We start from the raw sequence: 19,604 nt of genomic DNA on the forward strand, positions 1-19,604 counted from the left end.
GGGTGATACGCCACATCCGTGGCGGTGTCTACTGGTACTAGCCACACGAAGCTATTCCAGCTTCACGACAAAGTGCTTATTATCCATGTAAAAGTTTTGTTCCATATGAAGTGTCTCGATGCGTGGAAAGCGCTCATACAATTATGCCCGTCTGTGTCTAGGAACTTTCAATATGCTGACAGGCCTTCCAAAGTTGTGAACCGGTCTCGGCAATCTAAAATCGGTTAGCTTTACGATGGTTGGTTATTGTGGAAGTTGGTTGAGGACTAACGTTTGCAGGGCTGAATGCTTCGAAATGATTTCCTGGGATAGGAAGCACCTTGATGTGACGGCAAACTAGATTCTCCCAGGCGGCGATGGAAGCATCTCGGTCATTCTGATTGCTCAGCCAGTCGTAACGCAAACCCACAAGACTCTCAGTGTCCATAACGTCTTGACTTCTCAGCATGACGGTTTTCAAGCCTGGCATGCGTGCCATTGCAGATGGATCTGCACCGTAGCGTTCGAGAAGAGACGCGTTCCGTTGAAATTCTTCTTCTAGTGCAGCATTATGCTTTCCTTCCTGGGGCTGGCCATCTGATCTGTTGGATCTTGTTATGCCGGTAATAATCTCCTTCGGGAGTGGCTTGTGGTTGACGGGACTCGGCGAGTCGATCAACACCAGGCCCTTGACCTCGAACCCCTTGGAAAGCAGCTGTCTTGCTGCTTCGAACGCCACGACCCCACCAAAAGACCACCCTTTGATGATTAGCTGGTGCTCAAATGATTGGAAAGCTGAACTTACCGCCGACCATCAATGGGAAATGCGTAGACTTTGACAGGAGAGACACGTAATCTTCAGCCATCTGAGGTATGCTTTCGTAACATTTCTTGGTGCTCCCGAATGACGGATCAAAAAAAGCGAATACATCGCGATCGTAACCCCTTAGCCTGGCGTACGTGGTGGTCTGTCCGCTCCCATCATGGAACAAACACAGCGGCGTCGTTTCTCGGTGAGATGTGTGCAGCGCAACTGGATTGTCCCCGATGCTGTCAGACAAAACCCGGGTCAACGGGGCTGGAGTTGGTGAACCTGGAGGCTGTTCGTTGACCATCATGGGGCTTCCGACAACGGAAGTAGGTTCCACAGAGGACTGCAGCATAAGCCCCAAAGCAATCTCCAAGGACCCCAAGGTTTCGCATTGCGACAGAGTACGATGATTCGTCTTGTCTGCGAATGGGAATGCTCGCGCCAGTCCGGATGCAATCTCGATCTGCATGAGAGAGTCAATCCCCAGCTCGTCTAATGGCTTGTTGTAATCCATGTCTTCAATGGAGAAGCCACCAACGTCCATGACAATCTTTTTCAGTGCCATGTCAACGTCTTGGGTGGACTGGGTGCGTGACTCAGGGGGGGTATTGGTGCCTTTGGTGCTCGTGCTCGGAGTTGTCAAATCAATTGGAACTTGGAGATTGTCTCCTGATGAAGCGCAAACCTCATTGCCAGCGTCGGTGGACTTACGGGCCAGCATCTGCTGGAACGTATACAAACGAAGTCTGCTGAACTCCATGCCCCTGACGGCGGCAATTACTTGCCCGGAAGTATCCATGACGATGGCATCTGCGAGGAAAGCACCCTTGACTTCGAGAAGACTGCAGTATATCTGGAAGGTGCCTCCAAAATCCATGTCACGATAGGATATCTCCACTGCGTCAACTCGCGCGCATATGCACACATCTTCGTCCTTGACCGCGGTGTTTGCAATGAAGCCAGCCGTGTGCAGAATTGAGTCAGTGAAGACAGGGTGCGAGATGTAGCCCGTCCCAGATTCTTGAGGAAGTTTGAACGACCCAATGCCTTCCAGGTTCGAGTCGCTCACTCTGAGATGGTGTATGCTTTGGTATTCGGGAGAGTACCGAACCACGCGTGGGAAGACAACTTCATACAGCACCCGAGTTCGGAAAATGCTGCTGTGTTCTTTCCCAACTGTGTCAAAGTATTGCTTTTGTCTCCTCATAAGCGCTGCATCTTTGATCTGCCGAGAGTCAAATACGTGTTGATCTCGTAGGGATACGACACCGGTGCAGTGAAGGTTTTCTGTTGGATCGCTAGCTGAAGTCGAAGAAACTTTGAAGTCTGCGCCGTCGTCTGACGTATGCTTCGTCAAGTGCACAGAAACATTTGCTTCTTTTGACGGCTTATAGACCAGAGGACTGGCAAAGACCATGTTGGTGACGACCAAGGTCTGGCTGACGAGTGGTGGGATAGCTGTCTCGACTGCCTCCAAAGCAAGCTCATGAAAGAGCGAAGCCGGACAGATTGCGGTTCCCCCGACGTCATGCCCTGAGATGAGGAGACCCAGAGTTTGTAACGTCGTCTCGAACACGAATGTATCGCTCGGAGCCGGCTGAGGCTTCAGCCATGGCAATAGGTTGAATCTGGTCTTTGTGCGAAGAGACGGCAATGATGTCTCGCCTTGTTCAACACTCTGGAGTTGTTCCCGATAAGGGACGAAGAATTTCGGGCCCTTTAGGGGATGCCCAGGTAAACCGGACAACATCCTCGCAGATGTCCCAGCAAAGACCTCGCGCCAGTTGACAGGTATCTTCAGCAGGGAGATGCTGGCTAGGGTCGCACTGATCGATTCCCACGCTTTCTGGCTCTTTTGCAACGTTCCGAGATATGTGGAGGAGCCATGTTGATTCAAGCCCCGAACCATGGGGGTTGTGCTGGGATGAGGGCCGATGTCGAGGAATAGCGCGTTGTGAAGCGGGACGCTTGATTGTAAATCCAACAGACCTTCCGAAAAGCGCACCGGCTCCCTTGCGTGGAGCGCAAAATAGTTTCCAGTAAGATGCTCTGCCTGAAAAAAGCATCCGAATACGTTGGAAATGATGGGTATTGTAGGCGTCGCAAAGCCGATCGACCGTCCAAGTGCCTCAAGATCGTCCAAGATTGGATCCATAGCCTTGGTGTGGAAAGCAAACGGAACGTCCAAAACCTTTGTCTTAATCTTCCACGCCTTGCAGTGTCCCTGGAACTCGCTGATTTGGTCCAATGGCCCGCCGATAACACAGTCGTCAATGCCGTTGAGGCATGCCACAGTCAACTCCGACAAGGCGGGGTTCGTCGAGATCAAGTTCCCGGCGCCATCTGGCGACATGCTGCATGCCAACATTCCGGAAGCATTTGACTCGCAGTACAATGCCATCATTCTCGCCCGAGATGACACGACACGTAAAGTGTCTTCCAATGAAAGTGCACCAGCTATACACAAAGCGGCATACTCTCCAAGACTAATCAGATCTAGAGATCAGCAAGTTTGCACCTTTAGAGCGACCAAGCAACGTACCTGTGTCCTACGACATAGTCTGGAGTGATCCCGAATGACATGAACACCCTTGCCAGCGCCAATTCCAGTACGACACAGGCACATTGTTCGGCAATTATGCGCTCAGACTTCCCCAATGACTGGTCGTTGGACGCGTCGTTGCGGAACATGCCAAGGATGCTTTCGTTCCCCAGCCCTTTGATGATCGAATCGCACTTCGACACAAACTCCCGGAAGGATGGAAATGTTTCCATGAGCTCAGCTCCCACGCCGCGGTAGAAGCCGCCTTGCCCAGAGAAGCAGAACACGGTGGCCGACGCAGACAGGGCAGGAGGGGGGCTCGAAGCCTCGCAAGTCTCCAGTTTGGACCGAAGCTCTTCTACAGAACTGCATGAAACGGATATGCGATAATCATGGGCCTGACGCCGTGCAGTTGCGGTGTAACAGACGTCCTTCAGCAATGACCGATCAGGGCTTTCTCCGAGGAATTTGAGATATTGTTGTACGGTCGCTTGAAGGGCAGTTTGAGACTTCGCAGAGATTCGGAAAACATAGCTGGACCGGTCTCGAGGTCGCGTCTCCGTGTTTGAGTGCTGGATCCACTCTTCCAACAAGAGAGAGGCGTTCGATCCGGCAGCGCCGAAGTTGTTCAGCATAGCTCTTCTCGGAGTTGAAATAGAGTGATTCCAAGGAATCAGTCGTCTCGGTATGACGAATCCAGAGTTCTCCAGGTCGGAGAAGTGCGGGTTGATGGTGTTGAACCCGGCTTGAGGTGGGATCCCCTTTTCACGCAGCATGAGCAGCAATTTGGCCAAGCTCGCAGCCCCAGACGCAGCCTCACAGTGGCCTACGTTACCCTTGATGGAGCTGACAACGATGGGATTTGTCACCGAATGATACGGGCCAAAAACGTGCCGAAGACTTTCCATCTCGCGAGTGTCGCCGGCCTGAAGTCCAGGAGCATATTAGCTGATTGTCATTTTGCCTCGAATTGGCTATGCGAACTGACCTGAGTACCTGTTCCATGCGCTTCTATGACACTAATGGACCTGGGGTCAACCTTTGTTTGGTTAAGAAGGCGTTGGAACAGGTCAATTTGGGTTGGGCTGTGGGGATGCGTGATAGACTGCGCGTTGCCGCTTTGGTTCGTCATAACATCCCGTATGACGCCGTGGATGTTGTCGTTTTCTGCCACAGCATCTGAAAGCCGCTTAAGGACAAACAAGACGCATCCCTCGGCTCTACAGTAGCCGTCTGCAGCCGCATCAAAGGGCTTGCAGCCTCCAGTTTGGCTGAGGAAGTGGCCTCGTGACAGCCCAAGATACATCTGACATGTGTAAGTAAGGCCTTGTTAGGTTTATCTGGGGGAAAATACTGACATCTGGGCTAGAAATCACGTTTATGCCTCCTGCTATTGCGGTGGTGCAGTCGCCCGTCTGCAGGGCTCGACAAGCCTGGTACAAGGAGACCATTGACGAGGAGCATGCCGTATCAGTAACAATTGAGGGACCGCTGAAGCCATGAAAGAAGGAAATCCTTCCGCTATGGAAGGCTCGTAGGGTTCCAGGAGAGTAGAAAACGTCCATGTCGTTGCGGAGATTGTCAGTGTAGTCTCCCGTGGCAAGGCCAATGAAGCAACCGGTAGTCGCTTTCTGAGAGGATGGTGACGAATCTCCGACGTATCCGGCATCTTCGAGGGCCTCCTGCGCTGCGTGAAGTAGAAGTCGTTGTTGAGGGTCCATGGAAATCGCCTCTCGGGGTGAGATGTTGAAGAAACTGTTGTCGAATCTAGTGCAAATCGGAAGTAAGTGGTCTGATTAGTTGAAAAGTGAAAGCCGGAGACCATTACAGGACTGCCAGAGAAGACGACGATGAGTGGTGCATTTCCACAATGAAAAAATACTCATAAGTCTGGAGTGTTCAGGCCAGGACATAAGAAAGGCTGATAGCAGCTGAGAGGCGATGAGACTTACGAGAAAGCGTCATTGAGGAATGCGCCGTGCTTGATGGGCATTGTCCGTGAATGATGAGGTTGTTTCTCGGAGTAGTAATCGGAGATTTGAAACCTGGATTCCGGAATCTCCTGTACAGCACTGAATCCGTGGGAGAGCATCTGCCAAAGCTCGTTTCTGTCCTGGGCGTTGGGGAGTTTGACGCTCATCCCAACGATGGCAATGCTATTCGGATGGTCATCAACCGAATGAGTCGTCGAAGTTGCTTTGAACGACGAAAGCTCCATGAAATCTATCCTGTCATCAGGAGGGTCAAAGATTGGGAACAAGGAATTAGACGATGGCCCGAAAGACAGCAGCTTGACGCATGCTGCAGAATCCTCCCTCAGTAACTCTCTGACGCTTGCAGTGATCTGAGTAGCTGTGTCGTGCCAGTTCACGCAGTGAACAAGCAAATGTCGAGCCAGCAGTTGCAGAAAACCGACCGCGTCGACGTTTGATGCGTCAATCAACGTCCCGTCAAAAGTTGATCGGAGGGGCTTCATAGGCGCAAACAAGGTAGAGAAAACGATGTCTCGACGTTGAGCATCTTCAAGAACCTCGTCAACGACAACCTTGAGTTGATTGCCTCCATGGTACCATCCATGTACATGGGCAAACTTTGTTGCAAAGGCAGACACTCCTTCAGCTTCGAATGCAGCGAGTTCCTCTTTGGGACCAGAGACAGCCACGACGCTGGGACTTAGGATGGCGGAAACACGAAGGCTTTGTGAAGTCGACTGGTACGATGGGCCCAAGCTGGAAAACCGCGTGGCGCAATGCTTCGACAGCTTTTCTTCCACCTGAGCCGATGAGAGACCTCGGATAACGAGAGAGCATGTTGCATCCAAGTTTCCCCCAACTCCATTGCTATCGGGAGAGCGGTTTGAATTGGCGTTCAGGTTCCGAAAGTGACAGCGACAAGCAATCCAAAATGCGAGCCGAAATCCTTCAACACCATTTGCTACGAGGTTGTCGAGGCTGCACGATCGGGCAACAACGGCGGCGGTGATGAAACCCGAAGAGAAGCCCGTGGTCTCTCTGATTCTGTCGAATGAGGCTTCGAAGGGTTCATTGGAACGTTGCGACTGGGCGAGGTAGTGGAGAAGTTGACAAAGGTAGATTGTGGTTGCTTGAAGCACTGGGTGTGCGTGATAACGTTCATTCGGCTTGATCAAGTTCTGCGGAAAGCAGAAGGACGTCAAATTGATGCCAAGATGCTCCTGAGATGCGGCGTCCAGACTCTCAACCTCTTGCAGAAAAGCTGCATGACATTTTGACAAGAGGATGCTGCCAGCAGGAGACAACTGAGCGTCTTCCTCTGCGATCGCGGACGCTCCAGGAGAAAAGATAGACGGTGAACCCTGTCCCCCGAAGAGCACCCAGTAGTTTTCCTTCAACTTGGACATTGATATTGGCGCTTAGAAACGTCTCGATCCCGAATAGTCTTGTAATATGATGTATGGCGGCTCCGGAAACGAGTATAGAGACAGCTTAAACAAGTTCAAGTGGCATCAGGCCGATTGCGTCCGTCCATAAAATTGAGGATTGGCGTACAAGCATGAATCCCAGGATATTCGCTTTCTGGGCATGGCAAAGTCCCCCAAAAGTCGAGGTCATGCTTAAGCTATCGCGACCGATTGCGGTCGATTGGTTCATGGAGTGACGATGCCAAACCCCACCACACCGAGGTCAGCACTACTGTGGTCTCTTGCCATACTGCTGAAGACATGGGCCCTTACCTGACCCTGCATGCTTGACGTGGGGTCACTGCAACTCAACACTTTAACGCGGGCCGGAGTCTGCTGCGGTGAGCGGACCGCAACTTCACGGAGCTGACGGTCACATCGGAGTTACAACGATCAACAATACGTGTTGTCTAACTTGAAGGAGAAGGTGGCCCTCGGAGGTTCCGGTGCAGAAGTCGCCGAAATACACTACTGACACGCCGTAACTAGCACGCCGTCAGAGTTGTCGGAGCATTCTTTCTGCATTGCCCGAATACACAGCCTGTCTCTGGTCCTCGTCAAATAGCTCCTTGCATCCTTGGTCCATCTTGGCGCCCAAGTCTAGGACGACTTTTCCAGGGGTAAATGGATAGTCACTTCCGTAGACAAGTCTCCGCTCTCCACCTTGCCCCAGAGTCCGGAGCAGCCCATGGACTTGGTCCGGGAAGGGGAAGCCGGCCATGTCGAAGAAGAACCTTTCTCGAAGTAAGCCCCTGAATTCCTCACTTCTGTTTTCGCCTCCGTTGAAAGTTGCGAAGGCGCCGATGCGATCCACAATGGAGGGCAGCACGCAGCCCCCATGAGACATGATGAAGGTGATGCCGGGGTACTTGGATACCGTGCTTGAGAGGAGCAAGTTGGCTATGGCGCGCGTCTCATCAAACATGAATTCCATCATTGGGCGAGGGTATTCTTCGAGCGGCTTCATCGGTTGCACCTGGCCACCGGCGCTTAGCAAGTTGCATGTAGTCGGATGGATGAAGAGGATGGCTTTCCGCTGATGGAGCCGCTCAAAAATGGGATCAAGGGCCCTGTCTCCGAGATAAACCCCACTTGCGTTAGACATGACGGCGAATCCTACTGCACCTAGGACATCTAGCGCGTAGTCCATCTCTGCAACGGACTCCTGGACGGAAGGCAGTGGCAAAGACGCGAAGAAGCCAAAGTGGGAGGGGTGCTGTTTGCAAATGGCAGCAAGCTCCTCATTGGTCTGACGAGTCATCCCTGCGGCATGTCGGTCCTGGTTCGGAGTAAGGTGTGTCCCCGGAGACGTTATGCTGAGGATCGACTTGCTGATGTTCAAACTTTTCATCAACGCAATGTGCTCCTCCGGAGTCCAGTCCTGAGACGATTAGAAAGCCAAGCAGCAGGTAAGACGGGGTAGATACACTTACAGGGAGGGCTGGCATCCCGTCGGGCTTCTCATGACCGTTATCGAGCGCATATTGACGATACCCCGCAGGTACGGCATGGCAATGAATGTCAATTCGTTCCATTGTTGAAGAATTTGGAGGGTGGGTTTTTCGGAGCATGTCAACCTAATCAACCAGCTGCTTTCCCGACGGGTTGTCGCCGATACAACCGAGTATCAATCAATTCTTCAGAAAGAAATGGGAGTGAGCTTAGCGGAGGCAATATTTCGTAGTGGGGAATAATAGTCTTGGCCGTCTCCGTCTGGATGAGATGCCAATCTGATGTGAGCATGAGGGATCTTTAACCTGGAGTACCTTTCATCGGGTTCTTCCCCTTTTTTGTATTCGTATGCGTGTTCCTCGGAATCCACGAGATGCCTTTGGACTAAGCAGTGAAATGGCCCACAAAAGAGCCAGCAACTCGTCCATTGTCTTCGTCCACTCGGACCGACTGACTTGGAAAACCCACAAGATATCGTGCAGTTCGCCAAGATGTTTCTTTGATGAAAGGCTGGAGCCTACCTAGACGAACTGACAACAGTAACCAGGTTGGAGAGGCCCCACCGTGGATAAAGTCGGATATCCGCCACCTCTATCCGTAATGCTACCAGTAAGCTGCAATGGCGAGCTGTCCAGCCCTGCAACGCTGTCTTCCCCGTCCCGAACATCCTTGTCTTCCATCGTGGCGCTGCGGATGGTCGGCTCTATGTCCGATCCAGAGGGAGGAGGTGTCTGGATAGCAAGATGAAAAACGAGCTAAGCTGGCTGCAGAAACCGAAGTAACCTGTCAGCGTCGTACTTTTTGTTCCACTAATGAGCTTGCGGACTGAGCCGAGTCGGCAACGGCCCGCTCCTAATGCATGACTTAGCCGGGGGTCTATTCTGGACTGCTTCGCAGCTATCGTGAATCCTGAGTGGTGAACTGCTCTTACAGCAGCCCGCCTATCAAAGGCGTCGGTTGTCACATACGAGACTATCGGTTTCAAAGCAGTCAGTGATGCCGGCTTGCATCACCTTTCGCCATGGACTTGGGGACTTTTACATCTTATTAGCGAAACCAAACTCTGATAATACAAGCTTTTCTCTGTCATTCACCTCTTACACGTCCCGTCACATCACATTTCGCCGTTCAGCAAGTGAAAATGGGTGCCAATAGCCAAATCGCCATCATTGGAATGGCCTGCCGTCTCCCTGGAGGGGCTGACAATCCAGAAAGCCTATGGTCTATGCTAGCTGAAGGCAGAGATGGACGAAAAGAAATCCCAAAGGATCGATGGGACTGGAAGTCTTTCTACCACAAGGACACAAACGCCAAGGAGGCCATCAACTTCAGCCATGGATATTTCCTGGATCAGGAAATCTCGGCTTTCGACGCCCGATTCTTCGGTGTTCCTGGGGCAGAGGCTCCGGGAATTGATCCTCAGCAAAGGCTTCTGCTGGAGGTCACGTACGAGGCAGTCGAGAATGCCGGCATCCCGATCGAAGACCTTCGTGGTTCAGACACTTCGGTCCACATGGCCATGTTTGCTCGAGACTATGACAGAATGGGATATCGAGACACGTCTCAAATGCACAAACAACATAGCACAGGGTCAGGTGACGCCATTCTAGCCAACAGGATCTCGTACTTGTTGGATCTCAAAGGCACCTCCAACACCTTGGATACAGGATGTGTAAGTAATGCGGCGCTGTAGTTTTTAGCATCATACGTGTTAACGTTTCCAGTCCGGCGGCCTTGTGGCGGTGCACCAAGCGTGTCGTACTTTGAAGGCAAACGAAGCTTCCATCGCCCTTGCAGGGGCCAGCCAACTGCTTTTGACCCCCGACCAGTCGATGACCATGTTGTAGGTGTTTCAAGTCCCAAACGTTTCCATTACTTTTCACTGACTGGCTGGTTTAGTAACCTCACCAATAAAGATGGGAGATGCTACACGTTTGACGATCGTGGCGCCGGCTATGCGCGAGGCGAGGGACTTGGCGTTCTCGTCTTGAAGCGGCTTGAGCAGGCTATCGCCGACGGAGACGCCATTCATGCGATTGTCATGGAATCAGGCTCTAATCATGATGGCAAGACAGGTGGAATCTTCTTGCCCAACTCGGACGCACAAGAGTCTCTGGCCCGCAGGGTCTACGCGAATGCTGGTCTGGACCCTCGAGAGACTCTGTATGTGGAGGCCCACGGAACCGGGACTGCGGCTGGTAAGTTGCAGTCATCTCTCAACATGAGGAGTGTTACTGACTGACAACTTGTACAGGTGACAATGCCGAAGTCTCGTCCATATCCAAGGTCTTTGGCCGTGAGGCAGGCCGCAAGTCTGACTTGCCCATTGTAAGTCTCGTGAAACCCTCCACTTCCGCTGTCGCAGGCTCGTTTTCTGTCAACATTTGCTAATTATCATTATTAGGGCAGTATCAAAGCCAACATAGGCCACCTGGAGTCGTCCAGCGGCATAGCCGGCATGCTGAAGGCTATAATGGTGTTGAAAAAGAACCAGATTCCTCCGCAGCTGAACTTAATCAACCCAAAGCCTTCGCTTCATCTCGCGGAAAGGGGCATCAGAGTAAGTAAAGAATCGCCAAGCCTCGAAGTTTCGGCCAAAGTCAGACGCGTAGGCATGGCTTTTGAACGATTGGCAAACCAGTTTCTGATGTTGAATTTGGACTTTGCTAACAATTGTCGTCAGATACCGCTGAAGCTCGAACCTCTTGCACCCAAAGATCACACTGGACCCAGGCGCGCCTCTATCAACAGTTTTGGGTACGGCGGGAGCAATGCCCACGTAATTATTCAGGCCTATGACCCTCCCCCTATATCCAATGGATTCTCCAACGGCGTCAACAGAGTGGAAAACCCGCACGAAACACCCCAGAGACTTGTTGTTCTTTCCGCAAACTCAGAGTCGTCACTCAAGGGTGTAATCGTCAACTTGCGGCGATGGCTGGGATCAGACCTGGGACGTTCGACATCCTTTGACGACCTGGTTTACACCTTGAACGTTCGCCGTTCAAAGCTTCCCTGGCGCTGCAGTGCCATCGTGTCCAACTCTGAAGAGCTCGAAATGGCCATGGGAGATCCGAGAGTGCCCCTGGTCAAGTCTGCACAAGATGTCGGGGTCGCCTTTGTTTTCACCGGTCAAGGAGCCCAGTGGTTCGCCATGGGCCGTGAGCTTTTGTCGGGGTCAAAGGTGTTCCAAGACTCGCTGGCCGCCTGCGACCGAATCTTGAATGATCTTGGTTGCGATTGGAGCCTTTTCAACGAGCTGTCGCGCGACATGAAGACAACACGCCTCGGTGATAGCAGATTTTCGCAGCCATCTACAACGGCGATCCAGATTGCACTTGTCGATCTACTCGGTAGTTTCGGCATTCATCCCCAGGCCGTCTGCGGTCACAGCTCTGGGGAGATCGCCGCCGCTTATGCCGCGGGTGCCCTTTCGAAGGAGGACGCTATCTCGGTTGCCTACAATCGCGGCATCTGGTCCGCTGAAGCCAGAAGCCTCAACGCAACAGCTGGTACGATGCTGGCTGTGGGGGAAGGGGAAGACGCCGTGCAGAAGAGAATCAACTCGCTCAGCCGGGGCAGCAGCAAGATCGTGGTGGCTTGTGTGAACAGCCCCGAGAGCACAACAATTTCCGGAGACGTGGAGGCGATTGAAGAGCTCCAAGCCAACCTGGATGCTTCATGTGTCTTCAACAGACGTCTCAAAGTGGATTCAGCCTACCACTCTCATCACATGGAGACGGTGGCCGATTCCTATCTGTCGTCCTTGGCCGGTATGTCTGGGAATGCCCCCAACGAGAAGATTGCTTTCTACTCTTCTGTCACCGGTAACCGGAAACTCTCCGACTTTGAACCTTCTTATTGGGTTTCCAACCTGGTGTCTCAGGTCAAGTTCAGCGCGGCGTCACAGTCGGTCGCAGAGCACCTCTCGACCGCTGATTCTACAGCCAGCAACATCCTCATTGAGATCGGACCGCACTCCGCACTCTCCGGGCCGCTGAGACAGTCTCTGGGCGGTTTCAAGACCTCTTCGGGAGCAGCTTTCAAGTACACCTACCTCCCTTGCCTGGTCCGCAACGAGAGTGCTACGAAGACTATCCTGGCCTTGGCTGGTAGAGCTTTTGAGGCCGGACACTTGACCAAGTTAGATGCGGTGACAAACATGGACAGAGAGCTTACCTCAAAGCCTCGCCACCGAGTTGTGGACAACCTTCCAACATATCTGTGGGATCACAGCTCTACATACTGGCACGAGTCGAGGCTTAGCAAGGAAAACCGCCTGCGCCCGTTCCCTCGCCATGATCTTCTCGGACTGTACGACATCCACAGCTCCGCCAACGAACCTCGATGGAGACACCACGTCAGCATTGAATCCCTTCCGTGGCTGAAGGACCACGTTGTAGAAGGCTTCATCATTTTCCCCGGCGTGGGCTACTTGATCATGGTCATCGAGGCCATGAAACAACTAGCGTATTTGCGGAAGACCCCAGGAAACGTCAAAAGCGTCAATTTTCGCCATGTCTCCTTCGCAAAGCCGGTCGTGGTTCACCAAGAGGGCGAGAACAAGAGTCGCGAAGTTGAGATGCAGCTCGTCATCAGCCCGCAGCGTCAGCACATGGCTAGTACGTGGGAGTCTTTCCGCATCCTGTCCTACGACGCTGAAAACGACCTCTGGACCGAGAACTGCACTGGTATGGCTTCCTTGGACGTCGAACTCGGAGCGGCACAGCCTGCGGTCGAGGAAGTTCTCGGAACCAGCGACGATGGCCTCGGTCACCTCACAAAGTCGGCGGCGGCGGCCGTGTTAGAGGACGTCAGGGCCGCCTGTCTCGAGCCGATCGACACCGCGAAGGTATATCGTGAGCTTGCGGCATCCGGGAACGAATACGGTTCCAGCTTTCAAGGACTCAAAGACATTCGCGTCTCCAAGAACCACGGCTTCGCCAAAATCGTCATTGACGACGTCGCGAAACAGATGCCGGCCGAATACATGCAGCCGCACACCATTCACCCCACAGCCTTCGACGCGATCATCCAACTCGGAGCCGTGGTTTTCCGCCGCGAGTGCGTCGTCGCCCCGATAATGCCCGTGACGCTCGGCGAGTTGTCTATTGCTCTCGACATGGGCAGCAAGCCCGGGTCTGAGATATTTGTGGCCCTACACTTGGTTCCGGAAAGCCGACGGGAAGCGGTCGTCGACTTCTGCGCGTATCAACAACTTGAGGATGGGACTTTCCGACCTGTGGTCACGAGCAAAGACATCCGCCCACAAGCCGTTGGCAATGCCGATTCAAGCAACAATCTTTTTCACCAGAAAACGAGCTACCTGGTGGAATGGAAGCCCGATGTCGACTATATCACACAAACCGGTTTCATAGACCATCTTTCCAGCCGCGATCTCTTCGACGTCGGGTACGGGACGATCAGAACGCAGCCTGCCGAAGAGCAACTGCACCTCAACGATCAAGTCGCGGCAATCTTCATCCGCAGAGCAGTTCAACGTCTACGTCAAGATCAAGTCTCCGAGGCAAGCAGTCCTCATCTGACGCAGCTCCTCGACTGGATGCGCAGATGGGACGAAGTCGACGCGAGACCGCTTCTGGAAGGGATGACCCCCGAGAAAGAGGCTGAGACCATAGCACAGGCCAGTGATTCCAACATCTTGGGCCACACCTTGTCCCGTCTCGGGCCGCAGTACATCGACATACTCATGGGTAGGGCAGAGCCTCTCGAGCTTCTCGTGGAAGACAACCTGCTCGGGCGGCTGTACTCCGACTACGCCCCGTTCAGCTGCCACTATGCACAGATGGGCGAGTACATGCAGACTCTCGTTCACAAGGATCCCAACATGAAGATTTTGGAGATTGGTGCTGGTACCGGCGGCGCTACGATGCCGCTGATGGAGAAGAGCGAGCGCGACGGCCAGCTTCTCATGGCGAACTACACATACACCGACATATCTTCGGGATTCTTCGAGCGGGCGCGTGTGAAATTCAGCAAGTGGGCAGACAAAATCGACTTCAAGACGTTGGATATCTCAAACAACCCGCTTTCTCAGGGGTTCACTGCCCAAAGCTTTGATCTCATCGTTGCCTCCATTGTGTTGCACGCGACACCTTCTATGGATGACACGATGGCCAACGTGCGCAAGCTGCTGAAGCCGGGTGGTCGGCTTGTCCTCATGGAGCTCACGCGTCTCTCTGCCGCCCACAACGGTATCTTCGGCACACTGGAGGGCTGGTGGTTGTCTCAAGACGGACGAAAGGACGGGCCAGTCCTCACCGCTCCTAAGTGGGACAGTCTCTTGAAGCGCCATGGCTTCAGCGGCACCGACCTGGCCATTCCAGCTCATCTTGGCCGTTATAGGGATATCAGCACTTTTATCGTCAGCAAAGCTGTTGATTCTACGGACACCAGCTTGAGAGCTAGTGTGGTGCTCAGGCATTCTGACCCAACTCAAATTGCTTTCCAGGATCTCCTTTGCAAGTCCTTGCTTCAGCAAGGCGTTGAGTGCAATCAGGAAGTCTCGAGCAAGACTGGCGCCCCCGTGGCCGACAGTATTGGCGCAGAATCAGACCGATTGTTGATAGTTCTCGACCCCGCCTCTCATCCTATCCTCCTAGATCCCAAGGACGAAACCTTCGAGTGGACTAAACAAGTTCTGCTTCAGACCAAGAACATCTTGTGGGTCGGCTTCCAAGATACTGAAGCCTCGGTTGAGAGCGAATCCCGGAAGAACATCGTCAATGGGCTGGCTAGGGTTTTCAGGCGCGAGAACCCCGGCATCCAACTCATCACGGTCGATGTGCAGCAACAGATTCAACCCTCCAGCGAAGACGTACATCACGTCGTCAAAGCTTTAACAGACCTCGCCATTTCGTCGTTCTGGTCAAATTCGGGAGGAGCGGTAGAAACAGAATACGCCATCCGCGATGACAAACTCGTTATTCCCAGGATTGTACCCGACATCCGCTTCGCAGACTTCGTCGAGAGCTCCAACGATGAAAGTGACGATGAGGAAGGCCCCGGAACACTCGTGGATTGGAAGTACTTCGACGACAGCCGGCCTCTGATGTTTGACGTTCGGGTGCCCGGTTTGCTCAACACCATCCGCTTTGTGGACAACGACAAGATGAGCGAACCCCTGGGTCCCGATCAGATCGAGGTCCAAGCTCGCGCATACGGCCTCAACTTCAAAGACGTTTTCATCGCGTTGGGCCAGATGGCCCCCGGCACTGCAATGACCGGCGAGGTTGCCGGTGTCGTTACCGCAGTCGGTTCAGATGTCCAGTCGTTGTGGAAGCCTGGCGATAGAGTCGTCGGTCTGATGGTGGCGGCCTTTGGCAACCGGGTCCGCGTCAACAGCAACGGAGTTATCGCGATACCCGACTCCGTCAGCTTCGCCGACGCCTCGTCCGTTCCCATCATCTACTACACGGCCTGGTACTCCCTCACGCACTGTGCCCGACTCGAGAAAGGCCAGAGTGTGCTCATCCACGCGGCCTCGGGAGGTGTCGGCCAAGCTGCCATCCAGCTCGCGCAGCTGGTCGGGGCCAACATCTTCGCCACCGTGGGCAGCATCGCCAAGAAGAAGCTGATCCAGGATCGATACGGTGTGCCGGAACACCAGATATTCTCTTCGCATTCTAGCCATTTCAAGAAACACATCATGGAAGCGACGCAGGGCGCAGGCGTTGACGTCGTCCTGAACTCGCTCTCCGGCCAGCTCCTGATGGACAGCTGGGACTGCGTTGCCCCGTTCGGCACGTTTCTCGAGATCGGCAAGGCGGATATATACGCCCGCAGCCAGCTGAACATGGCCAACTTCGAGAAGCAGGCGACCTTTGCGGCCGTGGACACCTCGCACATGTACCGGCTCCGTCCGGAGTACATGACGCGAGGGCTCAAGGAGATCTTTGACATGATCGAAAACGGTCTGTTGAAGCCCGTTTACCCGGTCACCACGTACGACATGAGTCGCATCGAGGAATGTTTCCGTCTCATCGCGACGAGGAAGCACATCGGAAAAGTGGTGTTGGTGGCCGATGAGAACACCATTGTCCAAGCAACCAAGCCGAAGCCAAAGCCGCTTCGGTTGCATCAAGAGGGGACGTATGTCATCGGCGGTGGTTTCGGCGATCTTGGAAAGAAGATGAGCAAGTTCCTGGCCGAGAAGGGGGCAGGACACATTGTTGCACTGACACGACGAGACGTCGACGCTCAGCAACGAGCGCCATTCGAAGAGACCATCGTCAGGCTGGGTGGTAGACTTCACATCGTCAAGTGCGACATCACAGACGAGAGAAGCACGCTTGCAGCCAGGGAAGAGATTCGCAAGCTACCACCGGTCAAGGGCGTCATTCAGGGGGCACTAGTTCTTTGCGATCACCCCCTCGAGTACATGAAACTCGAAGACTGGAGGACGGCCGTGGATCCCAAGGTCCAAGGCACTCTCAACATGGACAAGGCGTTCTGCTCCCCTGAGACGACCGACTTCTTCATCATGCTCTCCTCCGTCACGAGCAAAATCGGCCTGACCACCCAGAGCAACTACGCGGCAGGCTGTGCTTTCCAAGACGCCTTCGCGCAAGCCCACGCCTCGAGTGTGGGAGCTTCGGGAACCACCCACTACATGACCATCAACGTCGGCGCCGTCGAAGGCTCAGATCAGATTGCCCGCGCGAGCAGCGACTTCATCCGGTACGGTGGCTCGGTCACGCTCGACGAGTTCTTCGCCACGCTCGAGTACGCCATGGGTGACCAGTCTCGGATCGATGGCGCTTCGCAGTGCATCATGCCCTTCGACCGCGACTCGATGGAAGACGGCATGGGACCGGAGGTCCTCAACGACCACCTCTTTGATCACGTTCCCAGCAAGAGAAGGCGCGGCGGCACGGCCAACAACACCAAAGTCGACAACGCGAAGCCCAGCGCGACCCAGGCGGTCCAAGAGGTCGAGACCGTTGCGGAGGCTGAGGAGATCGTCAAGCAGGCGCTGCTCGACAAGTTTGCCGCCTTCTTGGGCGGCGAGGTCCTGGACGACCAACCCGTCGCGACGCTCGGTTTGGATTCTTTGGTTTCCATCGAACTCAAGAACTGGGTTCGACACACCTTCCAGGCGCCGTTGCAGACGTCCGAGTTGAGTGGCGCGCGAAGCATCATGGCGCTCGCCAACCTCATCGTCTCGAGAATGGAGCTAAAGTGCAAGGTCAATGGCAAGACGGCCGCCGGCAATGGTGACGCCAATCATCACGGCGGTCAAGATGACACGAGCCTCGAAGCCTCAGGTGAACATGCCGGTCAGCATGGATACGACTGTTGCAAGTTGAGCGCAGATCTGCCTGTCCAGCCACTTCCCGAGTTGGACGACGCTCTCGATTTCTGGCTCGAGGCGAACGAGCATCTCTACGACCCTGACCAACTTCTCGAGGTCCATCAAGACATCGAAGCCCTCCGAGCCCCCGACGGCCCTGCTCGACAGATTCTTGACGGCTTGGTCAAGGAGCATGGCCATGACAAGAGCAATGGCTGGTTGAACGAGATCGTCACGGACGCTCGCTGGCTGTGCAGGAGGTCCCCAATCGCCCCGTATGCCAGCACTATGGGCGGACACCGCGACGCGAAGACTCCTCAGTCGCAGGCCGAGCGTGCCGCCACCATCATCTCGTCTTCTTTTTCATTCAAGCGGGCCGTCAAGGCCGGAAAAGTCAAGCCCCTCGAGGTCGCGGGCAGACCAGAGTGCACGTGGAGATGGGGCTGGCTGTTCAACTCGATTCGTATACCACAGCTCAGGTGCGACGCGATGAAGAGCTTCGACTCGGACGAGAAAGACGCCCTCGATCACATCGCCGTCCTGAGAAGAGGCCACTTGTTCAAGGTCATGCTCCAGGACCGGGACGGACAAGACTTGTCGTTCTCTGATCTGGTGGCGACCTTTGAAGAAATCGTCTCAAAGGTTGGTCAGGACCACCTCTGGACTAGCATCCTGACCACAGATGATAGAGACTCGTGGGCTGTTGTAAGTGTCGTCCATGCACTTCTTGTACTGAATACTAACAGTCCTTTCAGATGCGAGAAAAGCTGGCGACGGCGAGCGCTGCCAACGCAGAGTACTTCCACACCATCGACTCTGCAATGTGCGTTCTATGCCTGGATGATGGCTCCCCAGAGACTGGCGAGGAGATTGCTCGACAAGGCTACATCGGCGACGGATTCAACCGCTGGTTCGACAAGGTGTTGCAGTTCTACGTGATATCCAACGGCCGCTCAGGCCAGATCACCGAGCACGGCATCATCGACGGCACGACCCCCGCCCGTCTTCTGGAATGGCTCTCGGCTGCCATGGACAAGCCATTGCCCGAGAGCCCAGCCAGACTGAATGGAAACTCCTCGTCCCACATTGCGCTGCACGAGTTTATCCTCGAGACGACGCCCGAGGTCGAGAACCGGATCGGGCTCGTGAGAAAACAATACGTCGACAACACCTCAGTCGCAACCTACGTCCGAGAGGACCTCACCGAGTTCGGGACCGACTTCCTCGTGAGTTCCAGGGTGTCGGCCAAGGGCGTCGTGGACATCACGTTCCAGCTCGCGCTGCGCCTGTTCTTCGGACACAACGTGCCGTCCTGGGAACCCACCAGCGCCGCGCACTTCCACACCGGCCGATCCGATGCTGTTCAGAGAGCGGTCCCGGCCGTCGTTGCCTTCTGCGATGCGGCCGCGCAGGCGTACCGGCACCAAGAGGAGTCCGAGCAGGCGGGGAGACTAGCCGCCCTGTTGTCCGTCGCGACGAAGAAGATGAACATCGACATGCAAACCATGCTGAACGGCCGGAGTTACTTGCGCCTCTTCGAGGTCCTGAGCTACCTCTGGCCCGCCGAGGCCAGCAGCACGCCCAAGCCACGCTTTTTGGGTGAGCACGTCTTCTTCGGCAGGCCTCACCCGCCCGTCTTTGCCCAGAGCAACGGCTTGGAGGGAGACATCATGTTCCAAGACTTTGTGCACCTCATGGCGGATACTGACGGGTTTTGGTCAATCTTGGTCCCGGAGAAGGACAGGTAAGCAACCCCAGTCCACGCTGCATGGGATGTTCTAACCCGTCATTGCTGCAGAATTCGCTTTTCCTTGACAGGCGGCTCGCAGGAGCGGACTCGGGCGTTTGTTAAGGAGCTTAGATGTGCCGCAAGAATTGTGCGCGGCATTCTTCAGGGGGTTCATTAGAGTTGGATTATGAGTAGGAGTGGTCAGTTGAACGGAGAGCATCAGTTGGCTCGGGTATCTTCACTCATTTGGCAGGTCAGCTACGTTCGGTAGTATGATTTGAACGTGATGTAAGATTCGAATGAGCTTGGCAGCGGAGGAAGCTCTTGGTCCCTCGTTTG

General features: G+C 54.3%; 3 protein-coding genes across 3 annotated transcripts; 1 reads left to right on the forward strand and 2 right to left on the reverse strand.

The window, feature by feature from the left end:
- Positions 1 to 157: 157 nt before the first annotated feature.
- Positions 158 to 3,143, reverse strand: GLRG_03509 (thioesterase domain-containing protein; the record flags this gene model as incomplete). The annotated part of the gene is made up of 4 exons (XM_008094194.1): positions 158 to 214; positions 272 to 738; positions 785 to 1,405; positions 1,502 to 3,143. The coding sequence occupies 4 exons, from the start codon at positions 3,141 to 3,143 to the stop codon at positions 158 to 160; spliced, it is 2,787 nt and encodes a 928-aa protein (XP_008092385.1).
- Positions 3,144 to 7,267: 4,124 nt separating this feature from the next.
- Positions 7,268 to 8,306, reverse strand: GLRG_03510 (amidohydrolase; the record flags this gene model as incomplete). Its single annotated transcript, XM_008094195.1, has 2 exons — positions 7,268 to 8,152; positions 8,205 to 8,306. 2 exons carry the CDS (start codon positions 8,304 to 8,306, stop codon positions 7,268 to 7,270), a joined length of 987 nt encoding a protein of 328 aa, XP_008092386.1.
- A 1,058-nt stretch (positions 8,307 to 9,364) lies between these two features.
- On the forward strand, positions 9,365 to 19,443 carry GLRG_03511 (beta-ketoacyl synthase domain-containing protein; the record flags this gene model as incomplete). Its single annotated transcript, XM_008094196.1, has 8 exons — positions 9,365 to 9,895; positions 9,948 to 10,066; positions 10,123 to 10,421; positions 10,478 to 10,551; positions 10,628 to 10,783; positions 10,907 to 18,241; positions 18,292 to 19,280; positions 19,335 to 19,443. The coding sequence occupies 8 exons, from the start codon at positions 9,365 to 9,367 to the stop codon at positions 19,441 to 19,443; spliced, it is 9,612 nt and encodes a 3,203-aa protein (XP_008092387.1).
- Positions 19,444 to 19,604: the final 161 nt, after the last annotated feature.

Source organism: Colletotrichum graminicola (genome assembly GCF_000149035.1).
Source record: "Colletotrichum graminicola M1.001 genomic scaffold supercont1.10, whole genome shotgun sequence".
Classification (NCBI taxonomy): domain Eukaryota; kingdom Fungi; phylum Ascomycota; class Sordariomycetes; order Glomerellales; family Glomerellaceae; genus Colletotrichum; species Colletotrichum graminicola.